The sequence below is a fragment of the Syngnathoides biaculeatus genome, chromosome 1 (assembly GCF_019802595.1).
Source record: "Syngnathoides biaculeatus isolate LvHL_M chromosome 1, ASM1980259v1, whole genome shotgun sequence".
NCBI classification, from domain to species: Eukaryota; Metazoa; Chordata; class Actinopteri; order Syngnathiformes; family Syngnathidae; genus Syngnathoides; species Syngnathoides biaculeatus.
The window spans coordinates 612,530-624,792 of NC_084640.1; the positions used below are offsets into that span (position 1 = coordinate 612,530).

At 38.9% G+C, this 12,263-nt stretch overlaps 1 protein-coding gene across 6 annotated transcripts in view; it reads left to right on the forward strand.

The window, feature by feature from the left end:
• The window catches only part of LOC133497960 (ephrin type-A receptor 7), a 148,914-nt gene that overhangs the window by 91,615 nt on the left and 45,036 nt on the right, over window positions 1-12,263 (forward strand). For all 6 annotated transcript variants that reach the window (XR_009794169.1, XR_009794163.1, XM_061814300.1 and 3 more), the window contains exons 4-5: window positions 639-794; window positions 5,681-6,010. Coding sequence is in view for 4 of the 6 variants with exons in the window: in XM_061814300.1 (XP_061670284.1) it covers window positions 639-794; window positions 5,681-6,010 (486 nt within the window). In the remaining 2 variants the exon portion in view is untranslated. The remainder of the gene's footprint in view (window positions 1-638; window positions 795-5,680; window positions 6,011-12,263) is intronic.

A 12,263-nucleotide genomic window follows, 5' to 3' on the forward strand; every position in this document is an offset into this window, starting at 1 on the left:
ACTTGAGAATGATGCAGATACTTCAAACGTCTTGCAAATAGAGTGCGGCGGCTGAAAACAACACCCCAAAATGGAGTTTGAGGCTTTCAAAATTGTGGGCTGGCACAGTTTTTTTTTTTTTTTTTTTTTTTAAATTGAGTTAGTTGCTTCCAAGCGCTTATTTGTGATGACCACTGATCATAAATGATGTGAAAATTGTTTCTGCCAAATAGATTTGGGCAGTTTTCTTTTCTCATCTGTGCTCCCCTGCTCTTTCATTCCTGTTTGTTCTTATTTTCCCTCTTTCAAGAACTAATGTCTGTGCAATCTGAAGTGCACCTATACACCGAGTGAACTATAATTGGATATTAAAATCCCCATTTGTTTTAAATATTAAAATGGTTTGATTAAAATAAAGCATGTTGGTTGCACTACTATCCATTTTAAGTTGTCAATACCTTTTTGAAAATAGCCCTTTAAACGCAGCTGTTTCAGTATGAAACATTTACCCTTATAAAACAAAGGCGGCGTAAATGTATGCAGGATTTTTCAGATCAATGCAACCCCGTCAAACTCAGTTTTGAAACAATCATATGTCAAGCAAAAGCTGCAAAACAGAGTTTCTGAGGCCTATCTGCTGTTTTTTGTGTTTCTTTCAGCGTGCCCCCCTGGATCATACAAGATGTCGTCCAGGCAGCAGGAGTGCTTCCCCTGTCCAGCAAACAGTGTTTCGGAAGACGAGGGCTCAGTGGTGTGTGTGTGCGAAGAGGACCACTTCAGAACGCCGCTGGACTCCCCCTCATCACCATGCACACGTAATAATATTTTACTTTTGGTCACATGTGACTCCTGAAGCGTCGTAGTCTGTTTGGCATTTTTTTGCAATCGTGGTTATGGAAGGTTTTGCATCAAATGAGAAATTGCATCCTTGTCACTTGGTCATTTTGGATGTTCACCAATACATCGCTCCACCATTTCATTGTGAAGGAAATAATTAAGTAATGTATTTTATTCTCTACTCTCGTACCGGTCACCTCTTCATTTAACCTGCACCCTCCTCTCCTGCTGCCATTTTTGAACATCCATCCTCATCCTTTATTCTGCTGCTCCTCATCCCGACATTCCACGTCTCATCTGTCTCTCCCCACCTCACCTTCACCCGCTCCTTCACCTTCTGTACCTCCCCTGCTATTGAATTGCATTGAAAAATTGCCAAGCACACCCCCAAGACAAAGACAGCATGTGCTTTTTCTTTTTTTTTTCGTGAATATAATGTAATGTTTTCTAGCCAAGGAGCCATACACACTTCTCATTTCTTTATTGAAATTACTTTTCCGGGCTTGTTTCATTTTGTGGGAATTTAGCTCCGCAATGATAGCAAGAATGCGAAGATGACTAAATCCAGTCTGCATTTGATATGACCGAGCAGTTGATGCTCCCCTGGAGAGAAGAAAAAAATATGACATTCCATGGTTTAAATCTACTTGGCACAAACTGTAAATTCTTCTAAGTTGTGCCTTTACCCTGAAAGGCCTCCTAAAAAACATATTATGTCGCTATCCACCATTTCTTCTATAGTTAACATTTAATACCCTACTATCACCGGTATTCCTCCCTCGTTTATCTTTTAACATTAGGTACACATTACATTTAAAATAAGCCCATTAAGCCATTTTCTTCATCTTTAGGCATTACATCCTATCCAAATCCAACAAATCCTAAACTATTTGCCTACCATTTGCTGATATAACAATAATACAGAAGAGCCATTCAACAGAGCACCTCAATGCAGTATGACTTCCTAAGGAGAGCCTATTATGTTTTTTCCCCCCTCATTGAACATCTTCAAATAATGAGCTCTGTCCAAGGAAAAGGAACCTACTTTTTTCCGCTTCAGTGCTGTAGGTGTCTTCAAGGCACCACAAAGTACAGCAGGATTGTGCAGGCTTCAATGTTTTAGGTTTATTGTTCAATTTGCATTCAATGCAAAACAAATGAACATTTGAAAATGTTGGTGGGCTAGCCTGGACCTCAGTGTTCTCCTTCCCCTTGTTTTCAGATTTTTCTGCATCTTTAAGGCAGTGTGAATTAGTCCTCGTTTGTTAATTGTCAATTCATTAATGAATCATAATTCTTGATTTACAAATTGAATTCATCTGAGACCAAGGCTGTTAATTAATTTTCTTGGATATCAAATCAATTGTGCTCATTAAAAATGCATTGTAAGCTCAATCTGGTTCGGGCCAACTACTTTTCTAATAAAGACAAATAGCACTGCATTATAAAAAAGAATAAATCACTTCACAAATTAAAAAAAAAATAGACAAATGAACAATCATAACTCCAAAACTCATAAATTGGGGGTGCTTGTAAGTCAAGACACCATTGTTGTATCAGTAACTGGTGATGAGGTGTCTCTGATCTAGCAGTAATCAAAATTCTAATCTTATTGAAACATGGTCTGATAAATTTGCTGGGTTAGAGAGAGAGAGAGAGGAGAGAGAGAGAGAGAGAGAGAGAGAGAGAGAGAGAGAGAGAGAGAGAGAGAGGAGAGAGAGAGAGAGGAGAGAGAGAGAGAGAGAGAGAGAAGCTTGAAATGAGCATAATAGTTCCCCTTTAACTCATTACTACCACTCACCGGTCTTTTTTGTCACTTCTCATTTCCTCCTTTCTCCATTTGCTCATCCATTTCACACAGCCGCATATTGTGACACTATTCTTCATCCTTTTGTCAAACTGAAATGTCATCCCTCTGTCCTGGAGCAACAAGCACACGTGGCACGCTCATCCCTACTCTGTGCACATTATCATTTCATCCCCCCCCCCCCCCCCCGCACGCCCCACACACACACACCCAAGTCTTTACTTGCATACCAAATACGCAAACTTTCCAATAAAGATGCATTACAGGGCCAATAGGACAAAGACCATACAGGGGAGTTGTATTGATTTCTGCATAGAGAACAGCTTAGTAATTAGATGGCAAAAAAAAAATAAATAAATGGGCTGTATCTCCTCGGAGTACTCAAGCCACTAAAACCTTGAGGTCACTAGGTCTGCATGTACATGTTTTCTATGCATATGTTCGCATTCACTAGTGTGTGCCAGCAGATTCTTGTGTGTAGTCATACTGGCTTTTATGGTGTGGTTTAATTACAGTATTGATTGCTGAGCTCTCCGATTCTCGTGCGATAACGTTTATAGCAGCCTAATGGGCACATTAATTACACAATTGATTCAGTAATTATGATCATCCCCAGATTTGCTTCATCCTCCACATGGATAGAGGAAGGGAGTCAGAAAAAGTGTTTTTTTTTATTATTAGAGAATTAAAGTAATAATAAGAGATGTCAATTTTGAGATCAGCTAAATGAGAGTAGGTGTTGCATTTGTATTTTTTATCAATATAACATATATCTGGTTTAAATAATAATCATATATAATACATGATAAACAATTGGAGGATGCCTGGAGTCCTGCATTGCGTTCTATGTAAATATGGTTTTATTTATTGCTTTATGTGTTATCGCTGATAAAGATAAACACGCATTTTTCGACAAAGTTACTTTTATATTTACAAGTGAAAAGTTCCAATGTCATCCGAGGTGCATTTCTTTGTAGTGAGTGGAAATGCTGCTGATGGTGCGATGATGGCAGCATTTTAACCGCTTTGGGGAGAAAACAAATGTTGTAAAAAGTGATGTATAATGTTTGCCAATGTATTCCTCCGCAAATTGATCGTTTGATAGCGAAAACCACCGGCAAGAATGACAAACATTAAACAAAACTGGACTGACTAGTAGCCTGGATGAGGCCATCAGTGCAGATTGTCTGTGGGATTTAATTATATGTGCAAAAAGACACTCCCAAAGGTTGAGGCCTTCCTTTTGAATGTGGTTTAAATTTGCGGCAGACAATTTGCAGGCTGATGGGATTTATGTAAATCAACAAGGAAGTTTGTATCAGATGGAGAGTGCACAACAAGAGGAAAAAATGGGAGAAAGATGAGTGGAGGAGTAGGACGGGGACACGGACGTGGATTATGCATTTAAATCATAGAGGAAAGTTCTTTACTAAGAGCAAGGCCGAGCAAACAGGAATAAAAAGTCCCAGCTGGCTCGACATTAAATGCGTGTGGGTTCACACTCTATACTCTTCTGAACTTATGTAATTCTCTTTTCAATGTGGGTCCTGTGTAGTGAGGGAACAGCTGTGGTTTGTGACGTGTTTGCTCACGGACTTGGCAGCACACCTTTACTTATTCATCGCACAGGACACACACATACACACACACACACACACACACACACACACACACACATTGCCATATAAAAGGCATGGGCTTTAATGGACGTCAACTCTATTGAGCCCTCTGTCTGCAAGGATTCTGGAACAAGACACGGGTTAGACAGGACAGTATTAGGATTATATTCAGTTGTCTGACTTGCACTCTATTGTATTTCTAAACACTCCGGGGCTTAATACAACATGCAAAAGCTCTACACAGAGAAGCTAAAGTTTTAATGATTTTGTGTACCTTGGAGGGGATCCCACCAAGAATAAAAGTGTAACCCAATTTTTTTAGATCTGACAATCAAAATAAGACAAAGTGCATTTGTGATAGCATTTCATTCATTTATGTGGCACAGTAAACACCATCCAAGTAGAAAAAGTTCTCTATAGAAAGGATGAGACAGTAGCTGCTGGTTGCTGGTTTCTCCCAAATTATCAGAGTGATTCATTCCTTTTCTCCATCTCACCAATATATTTGTTTGCCTCTTCCACGTCAAAAAAAACCCCACCAAATGTTCTCATAAACACGGGCTTTTGGGATCTTTTGTTTGCAAACAGCAGAGACGACAAGCAAATCTGTGGTCCTCGTTGTCTCCTTTAATCAATTGACCAAACCTTATGTTTCCAAACCTCTTCCTACCTGAACCTCAACAAAAAGAGGGGAGAAAACAATTATATGTAAAGCTTATGTAATTACATTTGATCAATGATGTTTTGTTAAATATATCATCTTGTAGTTTCGAACAAAACATGAGTGGGGTCTGCTGAAGTAATATTCACAGCTACCATATATTACTCTATTTTTTTCTCTGAGCAAAAATTGCCCTTGTAGCATAAACTATAACAGTTTTAGTCATTTAACATTTGAGTGTGATAATAAAAACAAACGTCCTGGTCTCATGGTACCTCTAACTTAGATCTATTTATTCTCATTGTTCAGCCCCACTGAGACAAATTAGCCTTATTTGTATAAAACTGTTGACTATTATGTTAGAGCTGGTCCATGTTTGCTGCAGCAGGTTTTTTGTTCAGGTGATAGAGTCACTTCCATGACCATCTGGGAGAAGTGAACCCATTCAAGGTTTAAAAATTAAGCCATCATGTCACACAGATGTGCATGTACTTTCTAGGTTGTGTTTTCTTGTACTTTTGTGTCACACATATATATCTTTTAAGCATCACTTTCTGGATAAAACAGGGTTTTGGTTGAGCAATGCATGGTACCTTAATGTTTATTATCTTGTTGTCACAGTCGTTGTGGTGGGATTAGTACGAGTTGGAGTAGTAGTTATTGATCAGCCTCTAGTGGAAAGGTTTGGAGAAAAATGATTTTGTTTTCAGTTACTCCAGTTGTCTTGTGAAATCTGATATTATGAAGCAAAGTCAAATCCATTTCCTTGTCTTTTAGGCCCCCCTTCACCACCTAGAGACTTGGTCTACACCGTCAAGCAGTCCACTCTCATCTTGGAATGGGCTGCGTCGTCTGACACGGGCGGCAGGGTCGATCTGACCTACAGCGTGGGTTGCCGGCGCTGCGCCGGCCGGCAGTGCGAGCCCTGCGGGGCCAGCATCGGTTTTGTGCCTCAGCAGGTCGGGCTGACTGAGAGAACGGTGACGGTGGTCAATCTCCTTCCCAACACCAACTACACATTCACTGTGGAGGCTTTGAATGGAGTCTCTGAGCTTCTGCCCAACAAGCGGTTCTACACTCAGATCAATGTGTCAACAAGCTTGCCTGGTGAGTCATGTTGATTGAACAAAGATGGTACAGTATTTGATATACAAATACTATGAGTCAGGAGGTGTCACTTTCATAGAGATATAGCTGGAAGACAAGCATATTTTTGAAGTAAATGAGAATCTAACGTAATGATAAATGTTTAGTATCTCACAGCTGAGTTTGAATAATAATACTACTTACTACTAATAATAGTTATTTCTAAAATTAAGTCAATAAACACAAGACTCGTATAAAACCAGAACATACCACATTCATACAGAGCCGCATGCATATATTTCCCCAACAAACTTGCTGCCATCCTTTTTGGTTTTTGAAAATAATGATTTGTGTGCAAATTGCCCACCCAAACAAAATCGAAATTCTTCCAAGATTGGCAATCTAATTATAGAATTGACCGTAGTGACACTGAAAGATGTACCGCGAGGAAGAAGATGATAGAAATACAATGAGAAATGAGTTGTTTCTGATTGTTTACTTAGTTCTATTGAATGTAACAAAGAGACATGAAGGTTGAAGGTTGACATGTTATCCAAATTGAGTGACAAGATAAAAGCAGCCAGGAGGATGCTGTCTACATATTTCATGACATATGTCGAGTTTCAAATGTCATCGAAGTTACATCAGTGAGATGTTAGGTGTGATCAAATAGAAAAGTACTTGCCATAATCATTATCTCTTATTAAGATTTCAGAAAGTTTTAGTCAGGAAAAAAGTACCCATATACAGTAAAGGATAATACCAGATTTTTTTTTTTATTTTTTTGCTTGTAATCTGACAGCCAAGAATAGACTTAAAACTGTGTAAACTTCAGGAACAATTTACTTAGTATTGGGATTTGTGATATTTAAAATTTCAACACCAAGATTTTCCATTTTACTGCAAGTGAATATCCGCTCCAAGTATCAGTTATCGCCCTCCTTGAGTACAAATAAGTGAATAAAAACATGTTGGTCTATCTCTACTGTACACAACATCCCCATTGAAATTGAGAAAACAATAATAATGGGTAGCAGATCAAAAGCATAGCTCCCCATGGTAAGCAATGAAAATCGAACAAAGATGTTGTCACTTAAAAGGTTTTTTGACATAGGCGGTATTTATAATTTCGACCTGGTGTTGATAAATCTTTTTCCCTCTCTTGTTTGTTGGTCACGTTAGATCTTGTCATGGTGATTTTAGATAGTGTTTGGTCGTTGGGTTTTCCGTCTTACCGCGTTATGAGGGATTGGTCAAGGAATTAGGGGAGTGTGTTTGCAAGGGTTCCCTAAGACCTTCAGTGTCAGAAAGGATTTAGACTGACATTTGGTATTGCAGTGATTAATGCCGTGTATGTGTGTGGATTGTCTTAGTCAACAGTGTTTATAATGGCATTTCATTTTGCAATGTTACTCTTTAGATGCCTTTCCTCCCGTGGCATTATTTGACACAAATTGACATTTACAATAATATTATTTGCACAGGGAAACTATTCAGATGCTCATTGACACTTGTCATCACGTTTATTAAGGCGTAAATGCGTTTCAAAAACAAAATGTCACTGGAATGCATGTTTCATGAGCTGCTATTTAGACAGTTGTGTAATGTTTACATGGATTACAAACACAAGTTCAAAAGAAACAAATGACACTTCATCTGTTTATCTTATGCAAACAACACCACAGCTTTTGGCCAGACATCGGGCCTCAGTCTGACTTTTCAAAACCAAAAATGATGCATTAAAACAATTTTTCAGTACTTGGTGCTTTTTCAAACAAAACCTTGTCACAAAGTGGAAAATAATCATCTGCAGGAGGAACACGAGCAAGAAATAGTAAATCTGATGCAGCCAAGTAAGCCGCACGCTTAGGAAAGAAAATCATCTCTCCACCTTTATCTATCTATCTATCTATCTATCTATCTATCTATCTATCTATCTATCTATCTATCTATCTATCTATCTATCTATCTATCTATCTATCTATCTATCTATCTATCTATCTATCTATCTATCTATCTATCTATCTATCTATCACAGTGTTATTATATTTAAACATAGTAACTTTTATTGCATATTTCATAGTTGATTCCATTTCGCCTATGACAAAATGTCCCAACTTGAACTCACTTTTGTTCTGCAAATTCATTTCCATGTGATTACCCCTTTTGCATCTTCGTGGCTATCTTCACCCCTTGTGCCTTGCCTGTTTGTCGGGGATGATAATTTTATTAGTCTGGAGTGGATAGTTTCTATCTAGTTGCTGGGCACGTATGAAGAAAGGCCAGGGAACTTAAGGACACTGATTTGTTGGGATCAACACGGACACAGATGAAATATTCCAGGTATGGAGCTCGTGCACCTACGTCAGAAAATTACGTGATATCGCCATATTGCCTGTCAAACAAAGCATTGTTGCAAGTTCATTCTGTTGAGACGTAACAAAAATGTCTTATAGCACGACACCCAGAGTTTTGTCCGATACTGTTTAACATTTAGAAGGTGATAGTAAACAAAGGTACATGGAAAAATTAGACACACTTGGCATAGAGGACCCATATTTAATGCAGAAGTCGATGTTTTTTCCAATAAGAAATTGGACTGTTAATTCGCTTCCTCTTGTATTGGACAACTGGATCTACACATGTATCTGGCGAGTAAGTAATTGAGATTTACTTAGAAGAGTTCGAAAGTGTGTAAAATTCTGGACGCATACAAATACTTCGTTCCTGGATCTTTTCTCAATCAGGAATAAATCCCACATAGCGATGGACCTACTCAGATTTTCTCAATACAAATACCAATATTTAAATAAATGATCCCTGGTTTTAGACAAACTTGCATTCATTAACTATGACTGGAAAAATAATTTAGGACAGGGGGGATTCTCCTCCATACACAGAAGCATATTGCAGACACGCAATTAACCTCTGTAAACCTCTCTGCGACACTTTTTTTTTTTTAAATATGTATTGTTCTCAAATGAGTCAACTTGGCACTATAAATACTTCTTGGTTATTTGAGATTAAAAGGAATAATTCCTACCTGAAGTGATCACTACACAGGCGTGTGTATTTCGTTGGGCACCATCCATTCCGTTTAATTGCCAAAATCCATCAATCTTTTCTCGTCTTTTCAGCTGCTATTCCATAGAATGATCTCTTTGAAGATTGTCTCATCTATTGTGACAACCAACAGCACAATAGGTCCCGGGCATTGGGAAAAATGTGCTCCGGTTCAGCCGACTCCCGAGAAGCTTTGTTTGAAAGGCAAACCATCGATCTTTTCTGGTCTTCTCAGCTGGTATTCTTTAAAATGATATCTTTGAAGAACTGTGTCATCTATTGTGACAACAAACAGCACAACAGGTCTTGGGCAATTTGAAAAATCTGCTCTGGTTCAACAGCTCCCACACTGTAGAACAGCTAGGTTTGACTGGCAATATGGCACCTGGCAAACTGTGACGTCATGTGCATGAGCTCTATTCTGTTCCACTCTGTTCAAGTAAATCTAAAAGGTAAATTGTCCATTAAAAACATATTGTCACTGTCGAGTGGAAACGTCATATGTCCAAATGTCACTTTCTCGGCCACATCCCATGAATGTTGACACCAGCAACTCGAAGCAACTTCATTGATTCTATTGGACATGTCAATTGTCTGAGAAGTGTTGTATAACGCCATGTCTATGCACGTCCTCAAAATTGAAAGTGTTTTTTTTTTTTTTTTTCTGACGAAAACGATTGAAAGTAGTTACAATCAGAATCCTCTTTGCCAAGCATGTGAAAAAAAAAATATTCTTCAGTAGTTTGACCACTCTAGTACATCCACAGATAGTCAATTGACAGAATACTTTCGAGACACAACCACAATAGTTAGGTTCTCTGTAATGTTCTAATCGATGACGATGTAATAAATTAGCCTATTTTTAGGCAAATTAAAAGAGCAATCATGCATGACTAGGTTGAACTGTGGTGTTGGTGTTGGTGCGCAACAGTATGTAGTAGCAAAAGAGGTTATAAAATAAACTTGAACAATGTAGTTTTAGAAAAAAGATTACTTTTTTTTTTTTCTTGGTCTCCTGAAATGTTTTTGGAGATGTGAGGACTCCGTTTGACAGAAACGATGTGCAAGTTGACTTAAACTGGAAAGGCTATGTTTGCACATTTGTCAGTAGATTGCTCCCAAACAGATGGATTTTTTTTCCTCCCCCAGAGCTCTCTAGGCTACTGAGGGTATGGGGGGGAGTTTGGCATGTTTGGATGGATGGATAAATTGGAGGACTGGGATAGAAAAGTAGCAGGGGTTGCGTGAGTAGATGTGGCATGGGGTGGATAAATGGGGGATCAGAATTATCCACGGCTGCTTATCTTGTGTTTTGTTTGTGTGTGTGTGTGTGTGTGTGTGTGTGTGTGTGTGTGTGTATGTGTGTATGTGCATCTGCGTACATACGCTGGTCCATTTGTGCATGACAACATTTTTCATGTATTTGCTTGCATGCCATGAACTCTGTGCATATGCGTGTGCACTATCTCTAAAGGTGCAAGAACGATACCACGCAATGGCAATTTCCCCCGGCTTGTTCATCTTTTGTGTGCGTGTGTGCGTGCGTGCGTGTGTGTGTGTGGTGTGTGTGTGTGTGTGTGTGTGTGTGTGTGTGTGTGTGTGTGCGTGTGTGTGTGTGGTGTGTGTGTGTGTGCGTGCACGTGAGTGATTGAAAACACACGCTGGTTGAATGTCCCGGCCCCTGGTGGTACTCCCAAAGCCCTTTAGCTGAGCCAAAGAAGTAGAGAGGGATGCTGGATGGCTGGAGTGTCGGGGTGGGTCAGGGAGGAGGATGGATTGGCATTTCAATATCCTGAGAGGATTACTGGCTCTGCTTAGATGGCTGGTCCCCGCGGAGTTACACGGACCTGAGAGACGGCCGAATAAAGGCAGAAGGGGAAAAGGGAGCAGTTGAATATAAAAGTTGAAGGGATGAGGGGAGGTGAGTGGTGTAGCAATGTGAGTTGAATGTCTTCTGGGCGCAGAGGAAAAGAGGCTCATGGATAAAGATGTAGCGCGGACAGCCATAGACGCTGTGCGGACAACAGCAACCTTTGTCTGAACCATGTCATTGCTGCGCTTGAGGACAGTAAAGACAGCAGTGAACTCAGTGAATGACTCAAAGTGGAGACGCTACCAAGGAAAAGTGTCTGAAGCACTCTAGGTTAACAGGTTTTGAGCTGAAATACCTTGGAAAAAAGATGAATGTGGGAAAAAAAAGGCCCACAAATTTAAACATGGAGCCAACAATCATAAATACAGTTTAACCATAAAATGAAATGGTCTACAGATGACTTATTTTCTCATGTTCGGACCATGCTTGGTTGTGGGTTTAAAGCAATAGCAGTGTTCATTGTATTGTGTGGTTGTTCATGTTGTTATTAACGTAGCTAATAGAAAGTTGCCACAGGAAATTATCTGAGGAATTTAAAAAATATAATCATATGAGGAATAATGATGCAAGGGGATTAAGTGGACAATGTATTACATACCTATGTAAAAATAAAAATATGGATGGGAATAGTTTACAAAAATCTATTTTCATATTTTAATTTAGTCTGATTTTGTTAAGGGTATAGCTTTGATGAGGAACAATAATTCCAAAACTCAGGGGGTCACTTAGAAATGCCCATTTTATTTAAACCACTTTAACAATGCCTTGCTTCTATTTCCGATTACTTTTATGTATCTTAATTCATTCAAGTTTTTTCACAATGATTAATTGACTGATATTGTGCAGGAATTTTGAAATGGTGCTGAAATTCCTGCTTTATCCAAGGTTGTTGTAAATTATACAAAAGGCAGTAGCATAATGTGTAATATACTGTACAAAGGTTACAAAGACACAACTATATTGTAATTTAAATTACTACCTATCATAACAGTGTCCAGAAACTGAACCTCACTCCCTTTTACAGTATAAAGGCATGCTTTTAATACGTTGCTAGATTCAATGTAATTATTGTGCCGCTAACTAATTTTTGTGGCTGTATGTTTCTCTGCACTGCTACTAATTAAGTACACGTGTTTTCTCCAATCAAAGTCTGAATCTATCAATCCAACCAATTCCTATAGCACTTAACCTTACAAGGTTCACAGCAGGGGTTATAACCTATTGCAGCTGACTTTGAGCAAGAGGGTGGACAGCAAATCGCAGGAGACATATAGACAAATGTTCACACTTTGATTCACAACTATAGTCAAGAGTTTTCCAGGATGCATATTTTTTTAA